The following is an 18,092-nucleotide window of genomic DNA, read 5'->3' on the forward strand; positions in this document are numbered from 1 at the left end:
AAAAAAAGTAGGAATTATCCAGTTTCGGAGGGGGCTAGGAATGCAGAGTCTTTGGTTATATATATATTTATATCTACATTTCTAGGTGAATCTGTTTCGCCAAGAACCCCGCAATATTGAAAGCCGGCAAGACATGTTGGCCTGTATTTTCATAGAGTAGAATTCATGGCGGCGGTCAATATGCCATATTGCGCAAAATATACCGGAATTTCACCAAATATGACTCCCACAGGCATGGAAGTGACGTCGTCCTCATCGTTTTATAAAGATAGAGAGAGAAGCCCAAACACTCTATTTGTGACGCAACACGTCTCTTGAAACTTAAAAGAGAGACAACAATTTCCTTTCCGCTGTAAAGTAGTGAGTGAGCTTGCATAGGATATATTCCGACGCGAATAGACTGAAGCTTCATTCTAAGCTTTGCTGTTCGGAAATCTACTTTCATCGAAGCAAAGTTGACAAAAATCTTGGATTCAAAATGAAGATTCCGATTCGACACAGTTTCATCGGACTCATACTGTTGATGGAGGCTTGTTTATTGATAAAAGGTCAGTATAACCATGCATGCTTTGTTGGGTTTGCTTGCTTGTCTGGGATTTTTTTTTGAGGTAGCGCACTATATCTGACATGGGCGAACTGCGGGCCGCGGGCCAATCCGACCGTTGGGTTATTCAATCTGGTCCGCCTAATTCTGCCACGACCCAACTAAAACCAAATTTCAATGCTTTAGCTAAAAATTGCTCGAGAAATTTATTGAGATTTCAATTAAATTTAGTTTTGACGCAAGGCCTATTGTTTTTCACTTTTGATTTTGTAACACTGTAAATATTTTTCATAAAATATAACTTTTTCGTCCCACTTACATGGCCCACCAGACCCTGGTCCCAAAACCTTGCCCACCTCTACGCGATAGAATAATTAATTTTCTTTGGATATTTGATACCCAGTTGCTAATTTTTACATTACGTAAAACTTTTGCCTCAGTAAATTAGGCAAGATAATTAAGCTGTTCTAAATAAAGCTGCACATCGAATAATTGTGAATGAATAATATTCTGGAATAGTTTGTGTTAAAATTCACATAGTGTTAGTGTAGGCGGATTTTTCGGCGCTCCAGAAGTATGTGTACCAATAGGAACTTATTTTGTTCGCATATACTACATCGAGTTGTGTAAAGCATTGGTTCCCAACCTTTCTACCCTGGCGCACCGGTAAAATTAAATTTAATTCACTCGCGGACCGGCAAAAAAGTAAAATGATCGGAACAGAAAAGAATAACATATATTTGCGTAATATATTGCAATGTCAGGCACTCAATATGCTTCTAGACATAAAGGGTCAATTAAAAACATTTCACACGCAGAAAACCTATTAAATAATGTGCTGGCCAAAAATTGAAATATCTTAGAGTAATGAAATGCAGTGCTGGGCACCCACTATGCGTAAGAAAGGGACGCACAAAACATCTCGCATAAAAAACACGTACATCCCAAATCATGCACAAACACAATTAACTCATAGTGAGGATTTCACTGCTGGACATACAGACAACAGTTTGATTGCTCAAATACTTAGCGATGGGTATTCGTTATCAAAAGGTATCCAAAATTGTGACAGTGACCCTTTTTGAAATCTGGACTATAAAGTAGAATCACAATTTTAATCAAGCTTTTTCTTTTCCATCGGTTCAATCATATTAATACCCCTGCAGTTGATCGACACCTCAAACAAAATAAATTTACATTAGAATGACAAAGTCGTCAGTAACTTGGCACTGAGCGCAATATCCCACTGCGTCTGCTCAAAATATTAGGAAAGATCACTACGGTCCAAGCTTTTTAGCGCAGCAGGGTCGCAACAAGTCCATATCTTGATGTAATATTATACTGTTCTTGAATGTTTTCTGGTTTAAACAAAGAAATATGCATAACGTTTTATATGGATAATAATTTTAAACAGGAAAAGCACGCAGCACAGAAAAATATTCACTCGGCTAACACACCCTAACCCTAACCTGGTACACATACTTCGCGAGTATTGTTTTTTAATCGGCTTATAATAATTGCTGATTTCACAAAAGCAATAAATAAAATAAATACTAAAAATCTCCCCCATCGATTTTCAAATATGAAAATTAGTGATTTGTACAGAGGAATTATTTATTTAAAAATTATATAAAGACCACAAGGATCAGACCATTGATATTTAAAGGGCATGAACGCTTCATACTCTTCTGAGTATAGAATCCAGAAAGTCTAACAATACTTAGACGTTCCTAGTGTAACAGTGTATTGGTGACATTATTTTATAAATTCCAATATTTTTTGCCAAACCACACCGAAAAAAGTGTGCAAAAATACGGTGAAAAAAACAAAACACTTTATTTGTTGAGTTCAACAAATTTTAACATCTTATAAATGTATTCGTAAATCGACAAATTAGCTGATATAGGCGGCACACCGTAACTGTGAATAAACACAAATCATTTGGCAAAATTTAAATCCGTTTTCTCGCTTCAGGACTGGCATATTTGTACAGGGGGGAATATTTACTTATTCCGGCGTAAAGGAAGCCTGTATGGCGGTGTAATAATAAGGCGAACCTCGGTCTCTCGATGAAAGTTAAACTGAAATTGGAATATGAAAAATATTGTTCATTTTAACTGAGAGCTTTTTTCTCCGAATACCTCGTTTATTTTGTCACGTATTGAATGCGTTGCTGTACCGTAACCAGGGCTATGTTACCAGGTAAAGTAGGCCGAAGTCTTGCGGCCTCAAATCTTAGGGCACTAGGCATTAAATTTTGAACTATTATTCTGTTTTAAGTCGTTTTTGAATTGTAAAAGATTGTTCTAGAATAAAACTGGTTTAGAATTTTATCAGACTGATAATAATCAAATAAATTCTCGTCCCAAATTTATTTACCGTTCTGAAAATTAAAAACAGTAGAATGATGAATTTGTTTAAATTTAAAAAAACTCTGGTGTGATGACGTTTTATTACGGCCGGAGATTTTTACTCTACTATCCAATCTACTTGGGCGGTTAGAAATCGTATTTTTCAGTAGCTAAAATGCCACGCAATTTATTCATGACGTCACAGTGTCTATATGACGTCATTGTTTAAGAGGAGCCTCACGAAGAGCGCAGCCTAGGGCCCCTCATCGCCTGAATCCCGCCCTGACCGTGGATCAAGGCTGCCCAACCCGCGGGCCGCATGCGGCCAGCCGAAGTGTTTTTTGCGGCCTGCCCTATAAATTTTGTAAGCAGACTTTTTAAATTTTTACATACATTTTACTATACATAAGTATCTTTCAGGATTTTGGTGTGATTATTCCTGTCATCTATCTACGTTCAAATGCCGGTTTTTATTATTACGTAGTTGTCAAGTCTTGCACCCTGGTGGGCATAAACGTCATTTTTTTATTTCTCGCAAAACTGTGCACTTTGTTCGACGAACTATAAAGATATTGTGCGATTATTGGGAACAAACTCTGAGCACAAACATAGAAATGAACTTGGAGCCTAAGTTTGCAAATTAATTTCATTCTGATTGCTTTCTTCCGTGTCGGCTTCGATCGTCTTTATCGCCAACGTGAAATAAAAAGTCAACAATATCTTGGGTACTGGTCCCCGGGCTCCTTGTCATTTTATGTTTGTACTTTTGTTCATGTTATGTTCGCGTTAAATAAGATTTTGAAAATGTCGTCACTACGTATTCCTCAATAATTCTGATGAAATTGACGTAATGGCATTGCTACTGATTAGTCACAAATCAGTATATATCGACTATTCGTTCAGAAATCTTCGTTATGTTACTTCATTAAATACATGTATTGGTGTTTCAAATTTTACGAAAGGGCCCACTAAAACTTGATATTGCCGCGACATTGGCGCACATTATGCTCATTTAAACATTAAAGCAGTATCATAGCTACTGAAAATGAATGAATAGAAACACTATAACGCAAATAACACTCAACTTTGACGTGATGTGTGTGTTTCTTGCGTGGTTACCAAAAAACCGCAAGTGTGTTGTGTAATGATTGATTCTTTGATTCGGTCGCCCGAGAGTGTTATGTCCACGCCCCGTTTACCAGATATTCGAATAGTGAACCGCTATTCTAATATTCGAATAATTTGCCAGCCTACCAATAAGAAAGCAATTATTAATTCGATTGGTTTCATGTTAATAAACTCGCCTTTCATGTATTATGTAATTACCTACACCAAAATCAGGACTTATCTGGTAATAATGTTTGGTACAAACGTTTGCGGCCCGCGACTGATTTCGTCACGTGAAGGTGGCCCGCGAGTATTTTTTTTATTTGGAACGTTTTGGTTTTTAAACCTAAATTTTAAATATGGTCATATACACTCGCGGGGTAAAATCTCGAGTTCCATTTTATACCCACCAGCTCATCCAGGGTGTGGTAAACTGAATAAGCAATGCTGAATCAACAATTTTGATGCCCAACCAAAATATTGCAGCTAATTACGTGTCAGTGTCTGCTCGCTTTTTTCATTTCTGAACATTTTAGTGTATATATCAGGGGTGGCAAACCTGCTTGCGATCGACCAAAATCTTCAATATAGCTTGCGATTCATCGGTGATAACGTCCTACTCAAAATCAACCGATTACTGAATATGCAGACGACTGCACACACGCATACAAAAAACTCCACCGCTACCAATAAGATCGACTCTGTGATTTTTAATGAAATCGCCGCACAAATTTGCATTTTCATTTCGCATTTAATTTGTAAACTTGATCATGTAACTGTACCTGGAATACATTTTCATCATATTTAAGATTTATTCGAATCATACAACTCAGATCTAAGACTGACTAATGTTTGGTCGTAAGTGTTGAAAATTCCTCATAAATTCATCATTTCGAAACCTTGGCAGCGGCGAAACTTTCATTTGTCACGTAATAATAGGCTCTATCGGGTTGACCAGACTCAAATACTGTATCGTATTTGGTGCTGGTACAGTACTGTTATCTTCATGTTTCAAAACACACAACAGGCGCTGCCTGAAACTGGCTCAGAGCAATTTTTGAGGTATTTCATTGAATTCACTTGAAATCATACGCGATCGACGACTCGAGACGTGGCGATCGACCGGTCGATCGCGATCAACGTGTTGGCCACACCTGGTATATATGACGATATTTTAAGTTTAAAACCAAAACGTTTGAAAAGGGGTGATCCTCTCATCGGCTGCTCGCACAGAGCCTTGTTCGGGTAGAAAGGCGTATAAATAAAAGCAGCAAACTATAGGGTATTCAACTCGCCCGAGTTTATTGTTGTCTAGAAAAATTAAAATTATTCTCAGAAAGCAGAAATGAAATCGCCGGTATGGATCAGAACTTTGCCCATTCCCGTACAACGAGGCGCAGTTCTTACCACTTCATGGCAGCTCCTGCCACGAACGAACCGCGGCAGCTCTTGCCATGGTTTTATAGCGCTTTTCAGTATTTAGTAATCAGTATTAACGGTATATTCACAAATTAATGTACCAGATTTTAATTGATCATGCGGAATTATATCTACTTAAACCCTAACCCTAACCCCAAATCCATCAAAACTGTATCCATAAGAAAAACGTTCCAACTTTGTCAATATTTCCGTACAACCGCTAAACATTATCAGGTTCCCCAATGGTGGGCGTAATAATTCAAATTTGATTCGACCAATCATCATCGAGGAAAATAGTGCGTTCGCATGACGTGGGTAGCAGTATGAAATTGAATATGGAATGAGTGAATGCACGACTTAAGGAAATAGGTACTGAAATAGTCTCGTTATGAAAAAAGTTCAGTGACATAACTTTCGTTTATCTGTTATAAACTTATTTCAAAATGAACAATTCGCTCGATCTCTAATTTTAATTCATTTCTAACAGGAGAGCAATGCTGGACGCCTATGGTTTGCGACGATCAACTTACTTGGAGAGAAATTACGGTGAGAGCTTTAGTAGTAGTTTCATATTGGTGGTATTTATTTCACTTTAATCCATGAGAACACTTTTTCACGGAGAACACTTTCTAAGCTAAGGCCTTACTTTAGCGATGTGCAACCTTCAAATCAATATATGCAAACATTTTTCTCTTGTTCTATTTCAGAATGGACAGTGCACGAAAGAAGAAGAGAAGGCTTTGGAAGGTTCGTGCCCACAATATAATTTCCTTCCAAATACGTTTGCTGTGTTTTCATCTTTGTCAAACAGTCTGATAACAAACACGCCCCCAAGCAATCGTTTCATTAGTAAAATTCAAATTATTTTATATTTTTAATTCGTCATTTCAACGATCACATCATGACGTGTAGTTTAGCAATAATCATCTCATATTCTTATTTTTAATCGAGAAAGGGGGGCATATCTTCTAACAAAAATCCACTGATTACGGATTGTAAAACTGAGGGCTCAATTTAAATTATGTTTTTTTTTATTTTTCGCAGCTTTAACGGAACAATTAGACGGGATGAAAACTAAGTTCTATCAATTAAAAAAGACTATGGAAAAATTAAAGACGAACTCCGTGCCACCCTCTGTTGTAGGTGTAAGAAGAAACGACCGCAAAGAAACGACCACGCCCCAGGGTAAGAAAATCTATGTTTTTTGGTATTGCATGCTTTAGAATATATATCTGAAAAGTCCTTTTCAGTCATAGTAATTGGTGAAAAGGCAATTATCTTAATAAGGAATTCCCCAGCATGCGAATAATTGCGATACTTCACAGAAAAGTAGATCCTTATGTATTGGTAATTGTTTTGTCTGGCACCTTATTTGGAGTGCAATGTGAAAACGAATCATAAAAACACTGAATGTATCTGTTTGATTACAAAATATCAACCTGTTCAAAAAATATTATTCTTGTAAAAATGACTTTCTTTATCCCCACAAGGCGCCTTGATATAGAACAGAATAACATTGCCTCAACATGACGTCCATAGTCTGAGCGTTGCCGCTCTTTATGCCCTTTGGTGCTGTTGTTTCGACGTGCAACTCGAGAAATCGGTGTCTGGTATAGTTTAGCACTACACGTACTGCTAGCGGCGTGGCATAACCATTATGTCATGCTTTATTGCTGACTCTCATCTGACTACGTACTCCAAAAAAAATCTTGCAAAAACTTCCGTATATCTTGGAGGATCTTTTTAGGATGGCGTATTTAAGTGGTGGTGAGGAATACCACATGCCCAAATGGTTATGATACGGTTATGAAGTGTGTGTGGTACTAAACTATACCAGCACCCGATTTCTCGAGTCGCACGCCGAAACGATAGAATTCAACAGCCTAAATGCAAGGCAACGCTCATTGGCGTCATCTTGAGGAAATTTTACTCTGCACTATATCACGGCGCAAAAATGTTTAGGCCACGCTTACTAGACACAGATATCGCCGTTACTCACCCGGGAGAAATGCTGAAAAAAAAAATTTCTGCAAGTTTAATGGTGGCTGACACTATTAAAATTTTTTTAAATTAAGTTTAAAAATATATATAATTTCTTCATGTAAGTGAGTTGTAACACATTTTTTCAATTTTATCCATTAGCCGATTGACCGCAAGAAAAACTGTGACGTGTTGTAGTTTTTCTCATCCAGGCTCTCCATATGACATGGGCATACTACGGCCCGCAGGGAAAATCCGGCCTGTTGGGTAATTTAATCTGGCCCGCCTGATGCTGCCACAATCAATATAAAACCAAGTTTTGATGTTTTAGTTATATTAACTCAAGGAATTTGTTGAGATTACGGTTAAATTTAGTTTTGACACGGGGCTTATTGTTTTCCAATTTTTGCTTTTGTAACATTGTAAATATTGTTCGCATGCATGTTACACATGCATGGCCTGCCACACTAATTGGGCAAAATTTTTGGCCCCTGGCCCAAAGACCTTGCCCACCCCGTTCAGAATTCTGGTTTGTAGTTAAGAAAGTGAAAATAAAATTTGTTGAAAAGTCTGATCTGCACCTAATAACTGTTTCAATGTTTAGTTACAGTACTTACCTGCCCAGCACCTAAAGCTCCAGACAACGGGACTGTAGACACTACGACCGCACCTGACTTCGAGTTTGGTCAGACTATCAGATATTCATGCAATGCTGGATACGTTCTTCAAGGATCAAACATAGGAAAATGCAATGAAAAAGGAACCTGGGGGGAAGTGGCGACTTGCGTAGGTAAGTGTTGACATAGCGCTGTGTATTCTGGGATAATTTTCCTAACTTCGAAGTGTTCGGTGTCCAATAAAGAATAATTATGTACGAGAGGATTGCTCGACTCCTCGCAATCATACAGTGGTTAACGTCACCGCTGGTTGTTTACGGCTTCCTCATCATCTGGTTCATGTATCTGAAACAAATTTTTAGTTAACTATTTCTAAATCCAACATTTCCTGGTTTCGAAACCACTGGTGGGGTTCGCTTTATGTTTTAAAGGTCCCATTGGCTACCCTGTCTCATGTGATAATACTAAAAATCTCATCTTGAAATATGAGCTAACTCCTAATTGAACCCCGACATTAATTTAGAAAGAAATTTACATTTAAAGTCCAATTCATGCAAGCCTTTCTAAATAGACTGTTCAGCAAATATGCTTCTTCAGTTTCAATTGATAATTTTGATTTGTCACCATTGAAAGTATGACATTCCGACATTCGATTATCATTGGACTTCAAAGCTGAGTTGATGTAAAAATTGTTTCAACTCGATGTCGATTGTGAACTTCATCCGACTTTACAGTCCTATTCAGAGTAAAATATTATTCAGTTTAGGCCAGAATACGAGACTCTGACTCTACAAAAGTTTTTTTGTGTAATTCAGATGTTTTCACATGTGATTTTGAGTCTTCAATCAACCCAACATGCGGCTACACCAGAGTTAATGGAACATTTCAGAGAGAATACAGAGTTAAAGACTTTACAGGTATTGTTTCTATATTTTTTAACGCATACAAATGAGTCAGTCACCTTTATTTCTAAGTGAGTGACTGTGATTTTGCTTACAAATGAGTCACCCTTACTTCTGAGTGAGTGCCTGTAACTTTGCTTACAAATGAGTCACTTTTACTTGTGTGTGAGTTCTCGTAACGTTGCTCAAAGATAAATATACTTTACGTTCGAGTGAGTGCTCGTAACTTTGCTCATAAATGAGTCACCTTTATTTTAAAGTGAGTTCTTGTAACCTCGCCTACAAATGAGTCACTTTTCTTTTTCAATGAGTGCATGTAACTTTGTACAGAGAAAAGTCTCCTTCAATTTTGAGTGAGTGCCTGTAACTTTGCTTACAAATTAGTCACTTTCACTTCAGAGTGAGTGCATGTATCTTGGCTTACAAATGAGTCCCCCCTTTCTTTTTCATGAGATGAGTCTCCTTTTTAGGTGAGTTTCCATAACTTGGTTCAAGACGAGTCTCCTTTAATTTTGAGTGAGTGCCCATAAATTTGCTCAAAGTTGAATCTCCTCTAATTCTGAGGGAGTGCCTGTCACTTTACTTTTAGGTGAGAGCTGGTAATTTTTTTAACATGACTCTCTCATACCACACAGAGTGAGTGCTTGTAACTTCTCAATATATATACAAAATTAGGAATAAATTACTATTCTAGAATACTTAAATCAGATACCCTCACATTTTTTATTCTAATTCATCCAAGGTCATGTTCTTGCTGGTACTGGTACAATCAGGTCCTTACCCAAGGCTTTGGCTGACAACGAGGAAGTATGCATGAGTGTCGCCATAAAAGGGACATCTGATGGAGAACTGGTGGCCAAAGCTAACAATGGAACTGTAACGTGAGTAGCTAACACTGCATTTAATATTTTGCCCGACTATTTGCCGCTTTCACTCCAAAGCAAGCTTTGTTTTGGCAGCCACCATACAGTAAAGAACTATTATTATTATTAACCAATAACGGAAATTGAAATTCAATGTTTTTAGGGTGTGCAACCGGCCGTCAGCGGCAAAATGAGACCAACAAAAAAAAAAAAATTGTGCTTCCGCGGAGAAGTGCCAGTTTTGTGCGGCATTCCGAACAAATTTTTATTTTAGTTCAATCTGATACGTGCGAGTAATTCCAATCCCTTTGTGTTTCAAAACCTATACCTTGGTTCAATTTTTTTTCTATGAACAACGCATGTCGTGTTGTCACGCAAAGCCTATGTTAAATAAAGTTGCGACCCGCGGCTTCATCCAGTTATTTGTATATAGCCCTTTGCACACCCCTGTTTTAGATTATTAAAAAGAGAAAAATTGCTCGGAGTATCATCTGTGAACAAAGTTACTAGCAACCACTCTAATGTGCAGAGTTGCCGAAACTTTAAATAACTATAGCGGTGCATCTCACACTAGTAAATACTGATTGGCGGGAGACTTGAGGCAGTTAATGTTGATTCGCTTGGGAGAAGAACTAAATAATATATTTCATACAAATGAGGGTCTTTAAAACGCAGAATATACCTAATTTTGATTTATTTTTGAATTCTCACTATGTAAAGACAGCAATGATATGTTTTGTAATTTTTAGGGAAGCAATCTGGCCGTTTTCTGCTTCGACTACCTGGAAGACCGAGAAATTCATTTTAAAGAAAATAAACTCTGCAGATACCGAGGTTTGCAACACATTTGTTAGCGAAAATCTTTAGAAATCGTAAAGGTTTTGAAAGTGGATCCCATCTCACATTATGCAAAAGTTTTATAGGAGATTGTAGGGCGAGCTCTTGCTTCATCAGCGTACAGAGGGTTGTGATCATTTTTTTGCATTATTGGAGTTTCTCTAGAATCCATTTACAAACTGGGAACACAGATTAGCCGGGTTATCATCTTTCCAATCCGCATGTATGAATTTAGAGATATCACTCGCAATTCTGTTCCATTCCGGAAATGACTCCGAATTGACAAATGTTTTGAATATAATTACCCAACTCTGGTTCAAACAAAAAAAATGTTGCTGACATCGTAGTTGGAAAGTCTAATTCCGACTTATCAATGAAAACATTCTCAGCTTCCACTCTAGACTCTACCTCGCAGCCCTGCTCAAACTTCAATCTTTTTTATTTCATTCAGGTCCAACTTGAGCTTGTGGCATCCGGGAATGTAGAGTTAGACAACATAACAACTTTGAACTCTTCCGAATGTTATGGTCTAGGTAAGTACATCAAGATTTATTCAGTCAATGGCAAAGTTGTGGAAGATTTGAAAGATCTCTCCGTTCTTCTCACACCCCATTTCAATCAGGTTTATAAATTGGGCTAGACAATGTTGTTGTATCAGAGTCTGCTTTCACAAAGCCTTGTTCACAGTGGAGAAAAATTTCACAAATTTATAATCATCACAAGCAAATAATCGGCAAGTTAAGTTAAACTTTTTGATCATCTGTTTTCTTGCAGCTACACCATGTACGAAGCGAAATCTAGAGAATGCAACAATTTCTCCTGAGCAAGAATTGTACAGTAAGGATCAGGAGGTCAGTTACTCTTGCAGCAATGATTCCATTTTGGAAGGGGAACACATGGGAACATGCAAGGCTGACGGTTCATGGTCCACAACACCAGCGTGCACAAGTAAGATATTTTTTAGGAATTAAGATCATTCAATTTTCGTTTCTAACCTGAAGTCCGTATGGCAGCCTAAAAGCCCACTATGAAGGATGCCATTCAAATAGCGAAATGGGCCATATATCCATCCCTATCGTAACCGTATTTATTCTTGCTGCTAGCGCGTAGATTCGACGCCAGACTTTTTCCAGTTCACTCTCCATTACTCAGGCCCTGTTGCCTTCGTTTCTTTCGCCTAAAAATTAAATTCAGCGTGTACTCTCTTTTGAACTCGGGTCGTATGTGTCTCGCGAGTGGGGGCATTATTAAATTAACCCGGGAAAGTTTACAATCAGATGCACACGCCTTCCATAAACAATACACTCTGATTTAGGGTACTTGCCACGTTCATCAACGTTTGTTACGTGTCGTGCTTTGTAGACACAATGTAAAAACACGACGTCTAAATTTACTTGAGACAATGTGCTTCTGTTCCGAGGTTAAAATTGCTTCACGGACCCCTCAGTGACCGCGGAATCCAGTTTGAGAACCAATGTGTTAGCAGATGCTGGTATTATCGGCAGTTTTGACACATTCTCTCTGAACAAGGCTCTACAGAAGCAACCAAAGATAGATGAAGGACTATTGTTTCAACCCTTCCTTTACTTAGAACAAGGCTAAGCATAAACAATCACAGATTGGCAACAAGCTATTATTTCTAAAATTTCCGGGAGGATTTTACACATTGAATGCGAATAAACATTGCAGGAAACCACTGAAACTGTTGATTAATCGTGGCATCCACTGGCGATCATGTCGGTTGTCTATGAACTCGTGTCGTTGAAACAAAAAGTTTTTATTATTAAACCTAGTTATCCAAAATTCAATATGTTATAGCTTTATTCTGATCGTAATTAACCTCAAGTCCCACCGGTTTGTATTAACCAGCGCAAATCTCACTTTTATATTTCAATAGCTTTAACAGTTCAGTGGTTGATCGTAATTTGCTCAGAGAACTTTATTTGTGAGTGCTCACATTTATATTATGGTAATAAACTAAAAAATGAATGAAGGTTATTAGTTGAAACGTAAAATTATTTAATCTCCTTTATAATTGTTTTATAAATATCTGACTTCACATTTTTTGACTGTTATTTTTTTTTCAGAATGCGGTGTTGTCTATAATTCGAAGTGTTTTCGAGCGATCGTTTATGACGTGAAAAACGTCACATTCAGCGTCGCTAAATCTCTTTGCAAAAACAAACTTGCTAACATTTATGACGTCACACACTTCAATCTGGTTCGAGATTATTTACGATCAATGATTCCTGATGGAGAGTCATTGATTTATGTTTGTACGGGAATGAGTTACAAGGTAAGTCAAGTCTGAATCATGCTGCTTATGTCGCCATACATGAAATCATTATAAAATATGGGCGATATTGTGTCTGCATTATCATGTGTTATTACATTTTATCTTGAGATTGCACCAATAAAGCTTCATAAAGAAGTTCAAATTGAGCCATTTATATCATTGACTACACCAGACTGATATTAAATTAAAATTTCATATCGGATTTAAAAAATTCGTTTGACGTCGTTTTTCAGTTTTATCAAAAATTCAACCACAAACTTTCGTTTTCATGTAATGTTTCCGGGAAATTCAAAATTTGCTCCAACACCAGTGGAACGCTTCAACTTTACAGCTCTGATATTAAGTCAGAGAAGACTAATCCAAACTAATTTGATTTAAGTGTCCATTTCATTCAATTATCATCCTCCAACGGTAATCACTGAGGTGTGACTGAGCAGAATAATCACGTCACGCTTCATTCAGTTTCTTACTAGAAACCAAATAAGTTTGTTTTGCTATGTCAGATCATATGTCAAGGATTACTGGTTCAACCATACTCAACTATATTCTCAGACTGTCATTTATTATATTTCTCATAATATATTTTATATTTCAACAGAACAGTCAGCTGTATTCAACGACAGGCCAAGCTATGTCTCTGCCAACTGAGGTTTGGCGTTCTGATTATCCGATTTCCCAAGAATCGTGGACAACTGTTGCTGTTCGTGTCCATCAAAAACCGGAATACAAATATCAAGGGATTTATAATTATGCCCCTACCTATGGATATTTCGGAGCCATCTGTGAAAATGAATTATAACTCTGTCCATTGAATAATTCATAATCGAAACCTGTATAAATACTTGAGTTAAGAGTATTTGTTATTCACCCTGGTAACTTAATCAAAAATACTATTTCCACAATTGAACAAGCCAATGCTCTTGTATTCCCAATTATTCATTAGCCCCGCTTGCAGCCTAATGTACACCCGAACTTACTATGTCCACGGCCAACAGTTGAACGAGCATATGAAGTAAATAAAACCGGCATGCGGTATATAACCCTCATATTGGATTCAGTTGAGGTGTAGGGTAACTACTTATAATTCGTATAATTTGTATAATTTATCGATACTTTTATTTGATGAATGCCTTTAAAACGTCACGATGATGAGGCTTTTTGAATTTATAAGGAAGTTTCGAATTATATTGATAGTTAAAAAAGCTGAAAAATAATTTGAAATTTCACTGTCACTTGAACAAAATGTTAAAAATTTAACAAAATCAATAACAGCATTGTATTGTCTTCTAAAATAAATAAGTTTTATATTTTGTAACTCAAACATAGCAAGAAATTTCATTTTTTTTTCGCTCTTCCTTTTTCTTGTATGTGAATTATTGTGATATACAATTTTTTCATCAACTTTGCTATTTTGTTTTTTAGATGTGTTTCTGAATTTTATCATTTCAAAATTTTTTGTCAATATAAGTTCAAATTATTTTTCACGAACTGAACTTAACAAATGAAATTCAGGAAAAATAATTCGAACTTTCAGTGCAGAAAGTATTATTTGCTACTTTGTGTGAATAAAATTGTCTTGCAAAACGTAGAGTGATAATAAATCGGGTTGGTTTGGTCAGACAAAAAATATTCTGGTTCTTTCAATATTATCAGTGTCTCTGATTGTCTAGAAAGATAAAAGGGTGTTAACAGTACCGTTAACCGCTTGTTGAGTGCGACTCTGTCTAAACATCTATTATCGAGAACTTCGCGTAAAAGCGCAAATTACATTCAAACACAGAAAAAAGTTATGAGTTAGCGACCCAGAGAAGAATTAAATCATATTTATTCACCATCACTACCCACTGGAAATATGGAATGGATTGGCGATATATTTTTATCTAATCATGGTGGCAAGTACCTATTAGCATATTGATCCATATCTCCATCTAGAGGCCACAATGTTTTGAAAAGTTTACCCAATTCTAATGGGACGAGATCGTATAAGAGTGAGAAAATATCGCAGATTCACGAGAAGATTCGGATATGATTTACATAATATTTCCGGGAGAGAGAAAATCCTATAAGACGGCTTAATCATATGTCGAACCACGGCCTCTCGTCCTGTTACCAGTCTATGTTTTGAAGGAACCCCATCCTTATCAATTTTTGTGCATAACGAGAAGGAATAACCTTCCATTTTAACACAAAGTACATTAATGAGAAGGATGAGGTTGCGGACAATTTATAACAAGCCAACTCGAAGATTCACGAGGAGATTCGGATATGATTTACATAATATTTCCGGGAGAGAGAAAATCCTATAAGACGGCTTAATCATATGTCGAACCACGGCCTCTCGTCTTGTTACCAGTCTATGTTTTGAAGGAACCCCATCCTTATCAATTTTTGTGCATAACGAGAAGGAATAACCTTCCATTTTAACACAAAGTACATTAATGAGAAGGATGAGGTTGCGGACAATTTATGACAAGCAAACTCGTAGGTCCGACTCTACGGCAAGTCTTAACCTGTATTTTGTCATCATATTAGTAAGAGCTGAAAAACCTGCCTCCCATATCTCAACCAAAAGGTGCAATGGTTTTTGGATTGAAATCAATCATTAAAGATCGATCAGACTTTTTCATATCGTTGCGGACCCTCTGTGCAATCATCACGGACTCCCAGTGGGCCACAAACCCCAGTTTGAGAACTTCTTCATTAGACAGTTACAAACGCTTTGTAAAATAAAGTCTTTTTATTTTATGAAAAAGTTCCGACTTATTTTGAAACCATCGAAAAAAAATCTACAATTCCGACAAGTTAATACTCCCGCTTTTGTGGCAACTTGCTCCTATTCCGCAGACCCGTATTTTGTCATTTTGCGATAAATCGTTTAATGCAAAATAGATTCGTCTGGAAAACTTTAGAATCAAAATTACCATAAATAAAATAGTACAGAATAGTTTTGATATAAACAAAATTGGCCGGAATAAATTTATATTACTTTTACTTTATTATTTTGCGGAATTTCTTTTGTTTTTGTCATTTTAACTTTTTTACCGACGAATACCTTTTTAGAAGGTCGTCTCATGGTTTAAACTAAGCACTTAAAGCAAAGCACTTTTCCGGTTTCTCTGAAATCTGAGACAACACAACATGATAATGCAAAAAATACCGCGATTCGGGGACATATAACACTTTGTCCATGGCTATGACATTTTTAATCAAAGTACTTTCTAGAGTTCTCTTAAAACTGAGATAATATACTTACAGCCTCATAAAATATCGTACTTTGCGGACAAAGAGCACGCTGGATTTCAGCTCTGCTTGAACTTTAAATCAAAGTTATTTCCTTATATTTGGATTTAAAATATTGAATATAACTAATTTCGATTTGATTTGTATATTTGATTTGTTTTGGACATCATAACTAGTTGGCAGATGGGAAAAGTCAAGTGGGAATGATACTCTGAAGAAGCACTTACTGGTCCTGTCGGAAATCCCCGAACCTCAAATCTAAGTTGAGTCGATCCCTGTGCTGAGTATCATTGGTGATCATTTGCGTCCGAGTTATTTCATTCAGATAACTCGAGCTAATTCAAGTTTTTGACAATTTGTAAATTATCATTCGAGCCTATACAGCGAAGCGCAAAGTAACGAACGATGCACGGTTAAATCACCATGTATGAGGGCCTATTATATGTAGGGTATGCCATTCTGAATAGAATAGTAAATAATTTGAATCGGTTCTGACAATAATTTTGAATCTCCGCCATCTTGTTTTTGCACGCGTAATGTCGAGGTGAATCGTGAATATTTTTATTGAAGCATCTTATTGCAATTTTTGAAATGCAGTTTGGAAATATTGACTTTTTTATTGATGAAGCATATCTCTTATAGTCTGTGAACGCTCAGCAATTTGTCTGAATGATTGGTTTTATATTTTCAGTAGTTTATGTGTCTGGAAAACCCGTTGAAAAAAAAAAAGTCTCACGCAATTACATATTTCTCGAGTATTTCGCGAGAAATCATTCTTGTAGTCGGCCAAATTGTTTTGGTACATACAGCCAAAGTGCTTAGCAATTCGCAAAAAGTGTGCTAATAGTCAATACTGGTAGGCACCAATAGGAGAAACCATTTACGCAGTTGCAAATTCAAAGACGAGTGTAATTAAGTGTAACTAGGGAACTAAGGCAGTGTTCTTCAACCTTTTTATCGTGGTATATCTTTTACAATTTTTCAAAAAGTTGTATACCTTACAATTACCAATGTTTATTTAGGGTTTAAATAGACATTAAATGTTAAGCACAAATCGTAAAAAAACTAAAACTGACGATTCTACAATATCACCATGGAATCTAATTGGCTACTGCCCGCATGATATAAGTGATGTAAACGGCCCTAGTGTCACCGGGTGTAATATTCATCGTACGTAGGACAACCCAATACGTGCCTATATTATCTATTTCTATATAATTTGTGATGTAACAATGTGCTCAGTCGGTTCTTTCCGTAAACGAAATTTTAATTTCATGTTTTGTTACGCATTTGCATTGTTGTCTCCAATTGAATATTTTATAGTTTATTATATTAGAGTTTAGGAACCCTGGCCTAGGCTGTACACCCTTCGTATACACTTTATCAGTCGCATACCCTTCGTATACCCTTTCTTAGTTGTATTACCCTTCTTATGATCCGGTATACACCTGGGTATATCGTATACCCGGTTGAAAAGCACTGAACTAAGGTATTGCATGGAACAACTACAGGTCCGCGTGTTGTAAAATAGTATGACAATGAAGCAGTTTTGCTGATGTCGATTCGTTGATAAATGTGAATGATGGCAAAAGTCAAAATGATATACATACAACTGGACAGGCCCAGCGTTGTGAAAACCAGCACATGATGGGAAGTCGATTTATCTGACATACTCATGTCTCTGCACCTCCCCAGTATTCGAACAAAGCGTTGATACTTCGTATCTTGTAGAATTTATTAGATTTCAGTTACAAATACATATTTTCTTTACATGCGGCTTGTAGCAAAGGAAAGCATGCGTAATTGCTGTAGTTGTAGCCTAATTAAAATAGGAAAGAGTGCTAATGTGAATAATAGAAAGAGTGCAAGGCCTCCAAATCAAGAAGGTGATTGCAGTCACTCCACTAAGTGTCACCTGGACAGATTGCCTCGAAGA

General features: G+C 36.8%; 1 protein-coding gene across 1 annotated transcript; it reads left to right on the forward strand.

Moving 5' to 3' along the window:
• Positions 1-330: 330 nt before the first annotated feature.
• On the forward strand, positions 331-14,490 carry LOC120342908 (uncharacterized). The gene is made up of 12 exons (XM_039411957.2): positions 331-548; positions 5,909-5,967; positions 6,129-6,168; positions 6,466-6,606; positions 8,006-8,191; positions 8,834-8,935; positions 9,663-9,801; positions 10,533-10,617; positions 11,072-11,153; positions 11,395-11,568; positions 12,708-12,916; positions 13,515-14,490. Exons 1-12 carry the CDS (start codon positions 479-481, stop codon positions 13,713-13,715), a joined length of 1,488 nt encoding a protein of 495 aa, XP_039267891.2. The 5' UTR covers positions 331-478; the 3' UTR covers positions 13,716-14,490.
• Positions 14,491-18,092: the final 3,602 nt, after the last annotated feature.

The sequence above is a fragment of the Styela clava genome, chromosome 3 (genome assembly GCF_964204865.1).
Source record: "Styela clava chromosome 3, kaStyClav1.hap1.2, whole genome shotgun sequence".
Lineage (NCBI taxonomy): Eukaryota > Metazoa > Chordata > Ascidiacea > Stolidobranchia > Styelidae > Styela > Styela clava.

Excerpts from the sequence above, each read along its gene's own strand:
- LOC120342908 (XM_039411957.2), top strand. The coding sequence starts at position 479 with ATGAAGATTCCGATTCGACACAGTTTCATCGGACTCATACTGTTGATG. Across the intron at positions 8,936-9,662 it reads CAGAGTTAAAGACTTTACAG|GTCATGTTCTTGCTGGTACT; the intron begins GTATTGTTTCTA and ends AATTCATCCAAG. Across the intron at positions 11,154-11,394 it reads TTCCGAATGTTATGGTCTAG|CTACACCATGTACGAAGCGA; the intron begins GTAAGTACATCA and ends GTTTTCTTGCAG.